At 35.9% G+C, this 15,428-nt stretch overlaps 2 protein-coding genes across 5 annotated transcripts; one reads left to right on the forward strand and one right to left on the reverse strand.

Moving 5' to 3' along the window:
• The first annotated feature begins 719 nt into the window (after positions 1–719).
• On the forward strand, positions 720–9,245 carry LOC120326936 (tumor necrosis factor receptor superfamily member 11A-like). 4 transcript variants are annotated; one of them, XM_078112035.1, is made up of 9 exons: positions 720–945; positions 4,904–5,132; positions 5,500–5,672; positions 6,179–6,334; positions 6,673–6,729; positions 7,397–7,543; positions 8,304–8,486; positions 8,608–8,703; positions 9,012–9,239. In XM_078112035.1, the coding sequence occupies exons 2-9, from the start codon at positions 4,966–4,968 to the stop codon at positions 9,065–9,067; spliced, it is 1,035 nt and encodes a 344-aa protein (XP_077968161.1). In that variant the 5' UTR covers positions 720–945; positions 4,904–4,965; the 3' UTR covers positions 9,068–9,239. The 4 variants fall into 4 exon arrangements, with proteins under 4 accessions (XP_077968161.1, XP_039249226.2, XP_077968160.1 ...); XM_039393292.2 differs by having other exon boundaries at positions 4,956–5,132; positions 6,625–6,729; positions 9,012–9,238; XM_078112034.1 differs by having other exon boundaries at positions 6,625–6,729; positions 9,012–9,237.
• A 652-nt stretch (positions 9,246–9,897) lies between these two features.
• LOC120326937 (transgelin-3-like) lies at positions 9,898–12,482 on the reverse strand. The gene is made up of 4 exons (XM_039393293.2): positions 12,271–12,482; positions 11,711–11,821; positions 11,157–11,246; positions 9,898–10,417 (listed from the first exon to the last, which is right to left on the reverse strand). The coding sequence occupies exons 1-4, from the start codon at positions 12,412–12,414 to the stop codon at positions 10,304–10,306; spliced, it is 459 nt and encodes a 152-aa protein (XP_039249227.2). The 5' UTR covers positions 12,415–12,482; the 3' UTR covers positions 9,898–10,303.
• Between the last annotated feature and the right edge of the window lie 2,946 nt (positions 12,483–15,428).

Genomic DNA, 15,428 nt, shown 5'->3' on the forward strand with positions numbered 1-15,428 from the left:
CAGTTGCTGAATGAACACCTTGTACTGACATTTAATTGCGGTAACAATAATTTCAAACAATGAGCTCCGCTTATCCATTCGAAATCGGTAGCAGGATACAAAGTTTGATATCCACCGCCTGGGATCGACGGTGAGGAAATGGACTGAGCTGCTTAGTGTCATATCAGTAGGAGAACAGACACCCTGGGCTGTTTATTAAATATTGGCTCTAATTATTTTCATAATATTAACAATGGGATGATTATTTATTTGCTATGGCAGCGGCTCCCAAATATTTTGTTTGTGCGGTGCCACATCATCAGGAAAAAAACTCACGGCGCTCTCACACGAAAATAAATTGTTGTCTTGAAATTGAGTATAACTCAATTTTGTGACCGTTTATGTGTATCTCATTCTTTTTAAAATTGTAAAACGCGTGGGCCTAAAGAATAAAGGCAATACAAACTCTTTTTCCTCATCTCTGCTTGATATTCCTTTGAAATACTAAAAATCCCTCATGTTCGCCTAACTCGGTCCAGCAGATAAAGAAACTGCAGAAAGTATCGCGAATTAAAGTGTCCGCGTTTATATTGTGTGTGTGTGTATATATATATATATATATATATATTTTTTTTTTATGTTTATAAACAGTTATGTTGACCCTTGTTTAATGCCGGTTTGTCGGATCTGGACCACTCACTAAACGTGAGAGAAAAACTGTCTTTCGATCTCTTTCTTCTCCGGTCGCTGCGCTGGCGGCCGGTCGTGTTTTTAGTTCTCTAGTGATGCTTTGTTTAATCTGTTTGGCTGTTATATGCTTTGGAGTTGCCGTACAATAAACAACCGATCCGGAATCCTTGAGTCTTCTGATCTACATCCACAGTAGCAATATCTTCGTCCGTGACAACGGCGAGCACGCCAGGATTTGATCAACAAAATCAGACGGTTTGGTTATTCAACCCGCAGGTTAATATAGACATAGCTGATATACATATGTAATTTTTTATATTTCCGCGTGGCTCATATTTTACATTATTGTTTCATACTGCTATTTATTCAAGTAGCGTGTTGCATCATTGTGTTCGGCTTAAGTGGACCTGTTTTTGTCTAGAAAATTATTTTCAGTCTGGCGCACATAATCCTGGTAATTAAAAGGTAATTAGTCAGACTGTGGCAATGGCGAGCAGGCCATCATTTGGTCATAATGTTACTGTGACAATGGCGAGCACGCAGCGGATTTGGACAGTTTTGTTGACGGTTATTTCGAAGAACAGAAAAGGAAGCGAATTTCAGCATAGAAGAATCGTGTACAGGGAAACGACAACTCCAGATTTTCGGAGAGGAACAGCGAAATGTCTGGGCAAGTTTGCGAGAAATTGAGCAGACCGGTCTTCATCCGGCGGAGGCAGTGGATCCTGGCCAGAAGTGGACATGATGTCGAAGTGGACATGATGTCGACTTTCGGGTTGGTTTTTTCGTTCAATGTGTTTTTATTTTTGCAATGATCGACTGTGGAAATGAGGAGCCGGTGGTAATGGCTGACGGGAATATTTCATAGGCTGTTTTGGGCATGGACTTTTTTGTTGAGCACGACTGTACACCCATGTTCTGTGCAAGTGAACTCGATAAGGCGGACGAAAATGTCTAGTGGTGGAAAGACACAGTGTTCCAAGTTGCAGCAGAAATGGAAAATGAAATTGTCCTCCCTTGGTGTAGAACAATGTTTTTTTTTTAGGGAACTTTCGAGTAATGATGGTGGCTCGATAATCAGGCGGTGGTTGAGGTTGGCTGGATTTTTGTGACCGGTTTTTAGAAATGGGATTGAGTGTATTGACTTCAGTAGTGGAGCCCTGAAGTGTTAGAATCCCATTGTGTGTGGTCAATATGAGCCAGCAACCGTTGCATATCGGAGCGGGAGCCCTGCGCGGAGGGGTAATTCCAGAAGGGAACATTTTCTCTTAATTGCTGAAATGACGAACGTGTAGATACAGAATGAAAATTATCTGAGGTATATTTTTGCTGGCTGCGTTTGAAGGCGACTTAACAAACTCGGAGAGATTGCGACTAATTGAATTTTTTGTGTTGAAGGGTTTGTCCCATTTCATTCGTGATAACTTTGATTTTCTTTCATTTATGCTGCCATGTTAGAACTTCTCTGGTGAATATTCCTCTAGTTTGAAGGGGGGTAGGGTACACAAATATTTGGTAATTTAATTAGTGAAGTTTCCTATTTAGAGCAGGAAGTTTTTTTTTAAATAAAACTTGTTGAGTTTCATTCTGAACAAGGAAGGGGCTCTGTCGCGGACTGAAGTGTCCGCGTTTATATTGTGTGTGTATATATATTTTCATGTTTATAAATAGTTATGTTTACCCTTGTTTGAGGATGTCGGATCTGGACTCCGACCACCTACTACACGTGAGAGAAAAACTGTCTTTCGATCTGTCTTTTCGCCGGCCGACGGGCTGGAGGTCGGCCGTGTTTTCAGTCTTAGTGATGTAGTCATGACCTTGCAATACATGTGCTCCATTTATAACATCATAAAGATGCATTCTGGTGGCAATTTCACCGACGCGATCAATGCTACCCAACTTACCAGATCTTCATTGCAAGTTTCTAGTCTATTAGACTACGAAATTTAGTGAGTTCGCCATCGCGAAATACATAGGCTTGATACTGTTTAGTATCATTTGTTATAGCATGTAGATAAACACTCTTCTTATCTAACAACTAATTATTGTGCCAATTTTCGCAGCCACTAATTGCAAGACGCAATCGGGCTTGTGCGTGACAGTGTGATGTCGCTTACCCTAACATTTGAGCGTAGATAGCAATTCTTCTTGAGATAGATTTTCGCCCCATCAAAACGCCATCTTGTAATCTCTGAGTTCGTCGCTATGTGATACTATCATCCAAACTGGCAATTAATTGTTATGCAGATCTTTGCTAACATCACAAACATATTTTTATTTGTCATGTTTGCTGCGTAAATCGTTATTCTCCGCTATATGCAATTAACAACCGAAGTCGACTGGGTAATTTCACACGTGCAATAATTATTCACAATAAATTCAATTACCCAAACCCTCGAGGCTATTTTGAACAGCACTTTGAAGATTTATTGCTTTCTGCATTTCACAGTTCGTAATATACCGCTTTGATGGAAAACTGGTCACATTTGATGAAAGACTCTCGAGTTACTGCAAGTGTACCTAATACGTGTGAAATGTTGCGTGATTAATCTTGCAAAGCAGAAGCGAAAGAGAGTTTTGGTATGAGTCTGAGACGTGGGAGCGAGCGGTAACATGATAAAGTATACTTGTATTTTGGGACTTAAAATAATAGATGAACATGTACGAATCCTACCTACGGAAGGTTGCTTAAAGTGCAAAGAGTGTTGGTGAAGAATAGAGCAGTTTATTCTTGCTACAATGCTGACCTAATATAAATAAAACAAGCTTAGTGGAAAACAAACAAATTTGTCGAAAAGAGAGACTTCGCAAGACTGATTTGAATCCGTTTGTATTTATTGAAACAGGTCAGGGAGATCAAGCCTAGCGAATGCATTGCCATTGTTTATTGTAGGGGTTCGCAACCTTTAATACAGGAGGGCCAGATACAAATGATTGGGTAAAACCGCGGGCCGCACCTTTATTTATACCATAGGCTTTCTAGTAGTTGCAGGCATAAAAATTTAAATTATTTATCTTCTTTATTGATCTTATGGCATTATTTAAGATCCTCGCAGAAATAATTAGTTAAGACACATAAACTTCTGAAAAACTGCTATTCAAATTTATTGTCACACCAACTTTAAACGAATTCAGTGAGAAATTTGCAGCTGACTTCTTTTACCGACTACTTTTTCCAAATTTGCTCGAATGGAAGTGCTAGCTATTTGAAAGCTATTTTCGAAAAGTTCGTCTGTCAGAACCAATCGATAACGAGATTTCATGACGCTCATTTTAGAAAACAATTGTTCGCACAAATATGTTGAGCAAATAAGTGTAATATTTGAAGCCATGATTTTATTCAAATGTAGAAACTTATGCTTTCGGTAAAAATCGCCAAGATTCATTTCCAAACACTTTGCTGTCAAATCTGACATATACATATTCTAGACTAGATTTAGAATCTGTATCTACTAATGGTAAAATTCTTCAAACTTCTTCCTAATTGCCTAACCTTCAATCGCCCCTTCTTACTAATTTATTAGCGTAGGCTCCGCACTTTATTCAAATTGCTTGCTGCTCAGCAAGTGGCATTTGTGAATTGCGTTGTTCGCTTTGCGTAAGATAGCCGTCGGGGTAAGGTAAAATCATTGGCATAGATAATAAATTGGAACCAGGTATAGGCTTTTCGGTGCAAAGGGTTTGGAATTGTTCGCACGAACCAGATTGAACTGAATTAAAAACTCGTTTTGCGGGCCGCACACCATTCAAAATTGGCACTTCTTTTTGGGCCGCACAATTTTTCCTTGTGGGCCACATTCGGCCCGCGGGTCGATCGCCTTTTTCATTTTTCGTTATATAATAGGCATGATGTTGTCACAGTACACAAACCAACATTTCTCATTGACCATTTTGCTCATATAAATTCACGTTGCCTATAATGGTATATATATTCTTACTATTTTAAAGGCGTTTGTATTGGCATTGGATGGTAGATAAGACGTCTTTATCATATGACACATATGTCGAACTAGTCACCATAGCCCAGGCTAAGCATGAGGATATACAGCCAGTTAATCGTTCCAGATGCACGGACCTTGATTATATAAACCACATTGCCAGAATTTCATCTAAAGATATTTACTAACACTAGACACGTGGAAGTTAAATGACAGAATCTAAATTAACTAATCACTTGATCTAATAATCAAACCACCATACAATGAAAATATTCACCAATTACCTCTTTTTAAAGCACTCTTCCACCACAAGATAAAATGAATTTTTCCAACGCCTCATTTTTGAAGTGACGATACGATGAAGAATAGTTATCAATATATACACGATATTAATGGAAAAGTGCGGCGATGCAGCATGTGCGCACCCGGCACAAAAGTCTTCCAAGTTTGCACTGAAGAAAGTGATACGCTGTGTCAGCCGTGTCCCGAAAATCAATTCATAGCATCATTCAACAATGTGACGAGGTAAGCTGATTGGGGACTATTGTGTTGGACGAGTGTGAATATTGGATGAAAATGTAGATGAGTGAGCTAACATAGCTAATAAGAGTGAAAAATTAACTAGCTAGTTAGAATGTAATTACAACAACTAAAACGATTATGTTTGAAGTTTCATATATCTATAATCTGCTATCTACCCATCCTATATTTGGAAATTGTCACAAAAAAGTTAAATAAAATTGTACACCTCAACAAATGGTAATAATCAGTCGTTTCTCTAAGACAAAAATCCAGGAGAAATCACCGACTTCCGTATAACCTGAATTTCAAATGGGTGTATCAGTAATAGTCTTTGGAGAACTTGAAAGTTTCGCAATTTCTTAAATTTTAGATGTAATCCGTGTAGGCGGCCTTGCTCCCGATCTCTCAGATTTGAAACGGAGATGGACTGTGCTCCAAACCATGATAGAAGTTGCCGATGCATAAAAGGATTTCATGACCTTGAAAGCAGATTTTGTATTCGACACAGCAAATGCAAACCTGGATTTGGGGTTGAAACTTTGGGTAAGTTTTGCGTTAGCGATAACTCAATAATTCTTTCAACTATTGGCCCACTATATTTCAAATTGTAAATAGATGAAAGAGTCTTAGACTAATTTTACAAATTTCAGTTTTTATTTTCTAGAATGAGTTGTTTTTTCCGACATCTGTTATAATTTCTAAAAATTTACGCCTAATACTCCACTACTTTTTCCACGATCGATTTTACTGAGCTAGTGCTCAACGAATGGCTTTTCAATGGTAACAGTATATTCATACCAGGGCTGTGGATTTGGAGTTTGACATTCTATTGAATGATGATTGCATACAGTAAACACCAATGATTTTATCGTCAAGATTTAATTTTCCTTAATTGAGTCCGGAGCTGGAGTCAGAGCCCAAACTGTTATGACTCGGAGTCGATTGTAAATTTTCCCGTCTTCACAGCCCTGGTTCATGCAGACATATTTGTGTCTTTGATTTTGTATCGAAAGGGATTAGTAATCCTAAGTTTTTCCTTCTATAACAAGGCAATGCGGCAATAGACACAGTATGCCATGCGTGCACAAGTGGCCGATTTTCGTCATTATTTTCTTCGTTCGAAAGGTGTCGTCCGAGAGTAGATTGTGCCAACGCCGGAAGAGCACTGAAGCAACGTGGAAGCAGTACACGCGATAATATTTGTGGTGAGCGGTATCAATAGAACTATTAAAAAGAAATTGTCAATATCTGGTACCATCTCAATTAATCATCTGTTACCTTGTTCTGCATTGTGAGGCTTCCATGTAAATATTACTTTTGGTCAAGTATTACCAATTCAAAGACACATATCTTTTAATATATATCCCATTAGGCTTTTCTGTTCATAGGCTAGTAAATTCTTTGAATGTCAAGTACAAGAGCTACGTAAATCCAAAATTACAATCCCCAGTCGGAAATTTCACGATTCAAATCAGTTACTTTAATTTTATTCTAGGTTTGGCAAAATCTAATATCTCAAGCATATTACCAACTTTTATATCAGCGTCAACTTCGACTGTTGGAAGTACAATAATTTCAAGCAACCCGAACACTCACCACGGTAATATTTATATAATAACATAGCAGGTAAAAGACAAAAATTAACTTCTTGAAGACGGTGAAGCGAATGTGGAACGTAACTATGGATTTTAATGTTATTTAACTCCTTTGTGTTAATAGTAGGTGAATTAAATGAGTAGGTCAGTGCCCTGTTTTCCCTGATTATGATTTATCCCGGCAAGTCCTAGCAATGCTTCTTTGTTATCACCGTTCTTTGTATTAAAATTGTGACGTGTTTCCGGCTTCCATTCGAGAGTTGAGTTTTGTTTTGTGTTGCTAACTGATTTGGATATTTCAATATATATTGGATGCGATTCGATCGTGCAACTTTACAATATACGAACATTTGGTATTACAATACTTTGTGTGCTTAATGACCTCTGAGGAGTCAGTTGGGGTTTTACTCCGCTAACTTGTGTATAATATTACGGGACACGCAGATAGGGATACTAACGTTCCCTATAATACCGGTTTATATTTTGCTGTTGAGAAATTGATTATGCGAAAAAGTATTACAATGACATATTTTGCAACACTTTTATTTGTTTTCTTCGTTTTTTTTTATTATTAACTAACCCCATATTAAAATACTATACATGTTCCCCCTAGCTATACGTCATTCATTTTTGATATATACTAACTGACAAATATCTTTTAAATATCTGCAGCTGAAGTAACTCATTCATGGTTATGGATTTCTCTATTTGTTGTTGCTCTGGCAATTATGCTATCAATCATCATTGCAATCTGTATCTGCAAGTTTGGACAATGCAGTCCAATAAAAATGCTTCGAGCTCAACAGAGAGGAATTCTTGGTAATATTTTTTGCGATATATAAATGTTTGAATATGTATTTTTCCGTAGCGTAAATCTATCAACTTGGGAGGTACAAGAAAGCGATGCTGAAATATATGGACACGAAATAGTACAAATATGCAGTCAGTCACATCAGTAGCCTACCGGTACCACAGTGTACACGACTTCGGATCACAAGATCTCTAACACGAAGGCGTCATCGCACACAAAAACCGTATTCCTTACGCAAAGCCCACAGACGTTTCCGAAATATATAAAAGTAATAGCCTTCTAGCAAAAAATACAATATTTAAGCACCGAAAATGTCAAAGAAATTGGTTGAGTAATTAAAGAGAAAAGCGATTTTTTTCATACGGTAACAACAAGAAGAAAATGCTTGCAAAATTATCAACAACATAATAACAAAACTATCCATATGTTCACTTCAGGTCCAATTACCCCGAGCTTCAAAAACGACTCTAATGAATATATTAATAATAAGGTGTTATTTATATAATCAGTTTGTGATTAGAAACTCAACGTAGAAATTTTATAGAGTGCATTGGAAAAAGAAGTAATTACAAAGCTCTAATTTTGCTACTTCAAAATCTCTTCAAACGAACTTTCTTTTGAAGAGTTTTGATATCAAGCAAACCTTCTTCTTCTCTTGTACAAAGTTAAATATGTGTTGATTGATCCTCAGATAGTTCAATCACTTCTAACAATTACAGTGAAACAGATAATCATGATTAGATTTTTAACTTTTTATTTATTTATTAGAGTTGGGCGAAATACCGCCTATTGCAGAAGAACTAAGCACCGACTGTACACAACGATCAAATCTGTCGGAATCAACTTTGCATTTAACCCTACAGGAAGACGTTCCACATGACAATGGAACAGCATGTACAATTCGCTCATCAGCAAGTTTGCCTCGTACAACATCACAAGAAACAAACGAAGGTAATTGTTACATGAATCAAGTGCATGAGAGACTTTATTTCATCGTGATTATGAGTGACTGTTTTGTGACTTTGTTTCATCTTATTTTCTCATATGTTCTTATATTTTTTTTAAATTTCAGGAATAAATGACATGTTGCCATCACCAACTGTATCATATCATATCATGCAAAGGTTTGAAAACGACCTTCAGAAATTGATTAACGGCACCAACTCGGGTACACCACTATTTTTACCATTATGATAAAGGATCTGCAAGATTTTTGACAATTAATTATATTTTGACGTAATTGGATTTAAACAAATCTAAAAAACAGTGTACAAACTCGAGTTCCAAGAATATTATTCTAATAAGTATACATACCCATTTAGGGGGTCAATGTATAGAAAAACAAATTAGACATAAACCAAGGTGGATTGTAGTAACTCGATGATGCAATTTACCTCAAGTTTCGAAATTACTGATAAATGATACAATTTTGATGAGATTAATTAATATTTTAATTATTACATTTAATATTTACAGTCTCAGACTCTGTCGAATCTCTGCCCAGTTTTAACTTTTCTGCCGAACGACATTGATTACACTGAAGTAATGGTTGAGGTAATGGACTATAAATTCACGGACGAAGAATTCAATTTATTTTGCAATTTATCATGATTTTGAACGATTCGTATTAATTTTCACATCCACTAGGTTAATAAATACCTCTTATAATTTATCTTTGTGTTGCAGACTCAGTGTGCAAATTTTCTTATTAAATGGTGTAATATTATGCTAAAGCAGTGGTATTGAACCTTTTTTTAAGTAGTGGGCAGTTAAAATTTCATAGCTAATTTTGCGGGCTGGTGAACCTTCAAAATCAACCCAAAATGTCAAAATCACAAAACATAATTGAACGAATGTAATTACGACGAAAGTATGCAATTCTAAAGCACACAACTTAATGAAAAATTTGTTTCTGTCTTTTTGATATTATTCGTGTTAAACGCGGCACTAATTAACAAGATTTCTCTGTTTGGTCACGATGAGAGATAACGATGAAAAGCTTTTCTCACGCATGTAAGTTGTACAAAATATTTGCAGTAATTTAATGGCTTGGCCCCTGAGCTCGGGATATTCTTTTTCGAGTGATATCCGAAGTGTGACAATGGCATCCAGCTCTTCAGTGCTCGAAATGGGTGTAGGGCCTCTGACCAAGTTTGGCCTACTTATCAATAGAATTCGAAACTCGAAAAATAAATGGTCAGGTTGGAACCATCGTGATAAAAGACCTACTCGAATAATGTAAATTGCATATACATAAACCATAACCACGTGCATTTGCTCATAGTCTTATAAATAATCTTTTATAAATTAGGGTCAACCAAAATGCGCTATTGTAATTGCTTCTCATTTCATATTTTCGACGATATTGGTTTAGGCACGCGACTTCTTTATATTGCTATTTTTTTACAAAATATGTCAACAATACAGACAGACCTTACCTAGAATCAAAAAGGTCAAAGATCAAAGAAGTCGATACATTGTAAAATGAATTGCGCTGATGAAATCCGAACCTCCGCGACCTCCTTATATTTCTATTCTTCTTCAAACTATGTCAACATATTCAAAAAATATAATGCAATACATACCCTATCTAGAATCAAATAGGTCAAAGATCAAAGAGGTCGATATACTGTAAAATGAATCGCGCTGATAAAGTCAAAACGAGTTTCAAAATCAATAACAACAAATACAAATGGTTACTTTATGAAAGTATTTTATTATACACACAAGATGCAGTATTGAAAGATTTTACTTGAGCGTTTACTTCATTACATCATCGCAATCATTGGCCCAGACACTCCTCTACTGTATGCCAATCTGCCAAGAATTAGCAAAGTTCTGAGAACCTGTGCCATATTGCTGTTGTCTCGTATGTTGGAGGTCTGTACAAAAAGTGATAGTATTATTGATCTTAGGTAGTCTTTCTTTTGCTTTGTTTTAAGTACATTCCACCTCCATCCAATTCGCTGCTAAGTACAGGACGACCCATAAAAAAACGGCACCCTCAAATTTGTTAATAACTCTAACGAAAATGTCTGCTTGTGCATGGTTGTACTCAAAAGTTTCAGTAATCTAAAACGCTTTTCACAAAAGTTAGGTTCCTTCTAGAATATGTCTCAAATCACCTCCCATGGACATAGGAGACAGACTTACATCCGTTACGCAAAATCCTCGAATCACTCACACACACTTCTCCATGGGAATTTTTTGATTTTTGTTGCAATTGCAATTTTGAGTTCACTAATTGCTTGAGGAATATTATGATACACATTGTACTTCAAATACTCTCACAGATAAAAATCTGAGGCGTTCAATGAATGAGGTGCCCACTCGTCACACTTCTTGCTTGTCAACATTTTCTGAAATAGCCCTCACAGCCAGTGAAAGGCGTGATTTGATATGACGCCCCGTAGGCCCGTATTACTGGAACAACTCACAAAAGCGAACGAAATCTCTCCATATACACAAGTTTAGATCAAATCATATTATCATGAATCATTCAGATGAATATATGATCAAATGTGGAACAGAATTGCATAATTCGGCCTATTCAGTTGAAATTGACTTGAACATGAACGATGTGCTTTTGTTCGTGTATAGCAAAACACTCCTAAATCGTACCTGAAACAAATCGTCTTGTCTAACCCCGAAGTTTTTTGCAGCAGTCAGGAACATTCCAATGTTCTCTTCTTCTTTCATGTCTCTCATAGCCTGTCAAAATTTTTTAGTATTCCGTAAGATTTTTAAGATTCCACAGGGGTGATAAAATTTACTTAGACATTTAGTTGATAAAATGTTACAGACGTGATGGTAATTTATTCTTCAGACATGAACTTGCCTTGAATGACCAGCGTCTGAGTTGTCAAGTTATCCCCAAACGTCACCAATGCTTCATTCAATATTATACTAAAAATGACACATTTAATTTGAGTATGTCAACTTGATAACCACATCAGCGTTTTACAAAAAAGTAGTGGCTGGTACAAGAATACAAAATGTAAGATTTAAAGTCAACCAAATATGAATACAGTCAAAAAAATAAATTTGCAGAATACAAATTTGATTTTTGTTTCCAACTACGCACGAACATAAAAAAATAATATCAATTTGAAACTATCTAGAAAGCCAAATAATTCAGGAACATTTTTGCGCTAGCTGTTTACTAACAAACCCACCAGCAACTCGATGCCACTCGTATCATTTGGTTCGCAAGATATTCCAGGCACTTGAAACGAATTGATGAGAGCGCATAATACTGAGCCATTCAAAAGAAATTCTCTGAAATCCTAGAATAAGTCAGTTTTAAAGAGTTTTTATTTTTGTAATACACCGCTATAAAATAAGAAAGCATTTTGCCATATGCAGCGGAATCTGGCGCACTTGTTCAGCTTGTTGAGACAACTGCAGATCTGTGGCACAATTGTATATTCGGTGTACAATTTTCATTTCTGTACAATACTCGCAATACAATTATTTCTTGTTACAATGACCCATAAATGGCTCATGTAAGTCAGGCAGAAAATCTTCTCGTTATGTGAAAAGAGACAATTTCAAAATTTGTTATGACACATTCTTGACAGACTAGAGAAGATAGATGTATCCTCATCCAGATAATAAATATCTAAACCAATAATTGGAACAAAATTGCAATCTCTCGATTGCCATAAGATCGTGTTCTGTCCAAGTGTAAAGTATTTATGCATCATTGACAGCATACCATGGAGGTAATATTTACATCCTGTCCTCTTCCCGTGAATTCATGACCGGTTCTATTTTTAATCCATTCAGCTACTTCACTTTCTTGATCCTCAGAATATTTTGCTTTCGTCTTGTCGTCAAGCTCAGCAGTCAATCCGAATCCGTCTGGCCTAATTGACATATTTCGAGTTTGATTTATGTACAATTTACTACTGAACAATATTAACCCAAGACGTTAGACTATGGTTATCTGAAACATATAAATTTTGTGTGATACCAAATGTCAAAATTTTGAGGAAACTTGGAATTTTTTCCGAAAATTTTATTGAATCGGTTTACAGCTGCCTTGGTTACTGCAAAGTAGTAACTCAAACTTTCCGATTCCGTATAAAAACACAACTCAAACTTTGGAAAAACCGTCATCGAATGCACTCAAAACTTACAGATGACCTAATCCAGTGTTGCCTTCTGATATATACATTATGAATGCAGTGCGTTAACGCTACCAAACATAATATGTCAACGCGACAAAATAGCTTTTATATCCAATGATAACTATATAAAAAATTAGTGAATATATTTTTTCCTCGAAACGAAATCTTTGCCGCTATCTGAATATAACTCGCTCGGTCAGGGCAACTAAAAATTAATCTCAAAAAAAAAAATGTCAACAATACAAAGCGTGCCATATTTTCGGTGTTATAGATTAGGTAATATCACGCATTGATTTTAGGTATCATTTCATATGTAAACCTATTTGACTTACACACGTTTATAAATTATATTTAACAAATTAAAAATAGTGATGAATGATGCTGCTTTTAATTAATATTAAGAGAAATTGTCAATGTCTGGTACCATACCAAATATTCATCAATTACATGTTCTGTATTATAAGGCTTATACTAAAAATAATTTGGTCAATTTTGCGGTCATTTTAGGAGTAAAAAATGGTCGGAAAAGTGATTCACCGACAAATGTCGTTAATATTCGCCGACATTGGAGGCATGGCATTAGTTAATGTTGCGCGCGCGCACTGGTAAGGGAGAGCAGCCAATCAGACGCTATATTTCAAACATTTTTTTGTTGTTGCTGTACTCCCTAATTTGTCCGTTTGATTGACGAATATCAGACTTTTGTACTTCGATATTTCTGAACGTAGGTCGGGCGACAGTTATATCTTGGTTTCTTTTGTTATTACTGCAGTACTTGCTGCGTTGTCAGTATTTCTGTATAGTAATGTATCTCGGATTCAATAATGTCAGTGTAGGTGTTTTGTTGTTTAGTGCTGAATATCAATGTATTGTTCAGTGTGATTATAAGGCACTAGGGTAAGATCTATATATATATACTGATATAACAGTACAACAGTATCCTGGTGTATAAGGTTGGTTGGACTAGCGTACGTCAGTACATCCATGCTACGTCTGTAGATACTTAACATAGCCAAAGCTTGATGCGTATTTCCAAATCTGAAAAATACAACTCAAACTTCTGAAAAATCGTCATCGAATGCACTCAAAACTTACAGATGACCTAATCCAGTGTTGCCTTCTGATGTATACATTATGAATTCAGTGCGTTAACGCTACCAAACATATGTGAACGCGACAAAATAGCTTTTATATCCAATGTAATACCTATATAAGAAATTAGTGAATATATTTTTTCCTCAAAACAAAATCATTGCCGTCATCTGAATATAGCTCGCTCGGTCAGGGCAACTAAAAATTAATCTCAAAAACAAAAAATGTCAACAATACAAAGCGTGCCACATTTTCGGTGGTATAGATTAGGTAATATCACGTATTGATTTTAGGTATCATTTCATATGTAAACCTATTTGACTTACACACGTTTATAAATTATATTTAACAAATTAAAAATAGTGATGAATGATGCTGCTTTTAATTAATATTAAGAGAAATTGTCAACGTCTGGTACCATACCAAATAATCATCAATTACATGTTCTGTATTATAAGGCTTATACTAAAAATTATTTCGGTCAATTTTGCCGTCATTTTAGGAGCAAAAAATGGTCGGTAAACTGATTCACCGAAAAATGTCGTTAATATTTACTGACATTGGAGGCGTGGCATTAGTCAATGTTGCGCGCGCACACTGGTAAGGGAGAGCAGCCAATCAGACGCTATATTTCAACCGCTTTTTTGTTGATGCTGTACTCCCTAATTCGTCCGTTTGATTGACGAATTCCAGACTTTTGGACTTCGATATTTCTGTATGTAGATCGGGCGACAGTTATATCTTGGTTGCTTTTGTCATTACTGCAGTACTTGCTGCGTAGGCTGTATTTCTGTATGGTATTGCATCTTGGATTCAAAAATGTCAGTGTAGGTGTTTTGTTGTTTAGTGCTGATTATCAATGTATTGCTCAGTGTGATTATAAGACAATAGGGTAAGATATATATATACTGATATAACAGTACATCAGTATTCTGGTATAAGGTTGGTTGGACTAGCGTACGTCAGTACATCCATGCTACGTCTGTAGATACTCAACATAGCCAGAGCTTGATGCGTATTTCCAAATCTGAATTTTTTTGTCAGTAAACTGGCAAATCTGCAAGTGCAGAAATGGCAATAGAATATCTGAAAATACCCTCTTTCTGTCTTTACAACTCCAAGCTTTGAAATGTTAGTAAAGTAAGACAGTAGTATCTAATTACTGAATCTGTGAATCAAGATCAACCGTTTTATGATGATTGAAGACCCAGACTACATGCTGACATGGAACACAGGAAAGATGAAGGGGTGATGTTGCTCTACAATACACAGTAACTTGAAGAATATGGCATTAGAATATACAGGTATCAATTAATTATATATCTTCATATTTATATACTGATTGGAAATGATCTGCAGATTTATATTTGATTATGATATTTTAATTCTTGACTCTAGGACTAATTCAGAACAGTTTCATTTGAAAATGAGCAATTTTAGGCAATATACATTTAACTGTCATACAAAAACTAGATTTCCTTTCAACTTATGAAACTATAGATAGAAAATTAATCAAGACAACATTTATCAAACTATTCTGCATATTTACCAAAACCATTTCTATAAATTATTTTTAATTTTTTTGTTGAATAGGATCGAATTTGAACATATTACATATAATCCTTTTTAACAGTGTATTCTCGAACTAGTTCTTCGAACAGTAAATGTT

This window comes from Styela clava, chromosome 4, assembly GCF_964204865.1.
Source record: "Styela clava chromosome 4, kaStyClav1.hap1.2, whole genome shotgun sequence".
Taxonomy (NCBI): Eukaryota; Metazoa; Chordata; class Ascidiacea; order Stolidobranchia; family Styelidae; genus Styela; species Styela clava.

Excerpts from the sequence above, each read along its gene's own strand:
- LOC120326936 (XM_039393292.2), top strand. The coding sequence starts at position 4,966 with ATGAAGAATAGTTATCAATATATACACGATATTAATGGAAAAGTGCGG. Across the intron at positions 5,673-6,178 it reads ATTTGGGGTTGAAACTTTGG|GCAATGCGGCAATAGACACA; the intron begins GTAAGTTTTGCG and ends TTCTATAACAAG. Across the intron at positions 6,730-7,396 it reads CAACCCGAACACTCACCACG|CTGAAGTAACTCATTCATGG; the intron begins GTAATATTTATA and ends AAATATCTGCAG.
- LOC120326937 (XM_039393293.2), bottom strand. The coding sequence starts at position 12,414 with ATGTCAATTAGGCCAGACGGATTCGGATTGACTGCTGAGCTTGACGAC. Across the intron at positions 11,247-11,710 it reads CGAGTGGCATCGAGTTGCTG|GCTATGAGAGACATGAAAGA; the intron begins GTGGGTTTGTTA and ends AAATTTTGACAG. Across the intron at positions 10,418-11,156 it reads GACAAGACGATTTGTTTCAG|ACCTCCAACATACGAGACAA; the intron begins GTACGATTTAGG and ends CTTTTTGTACAG.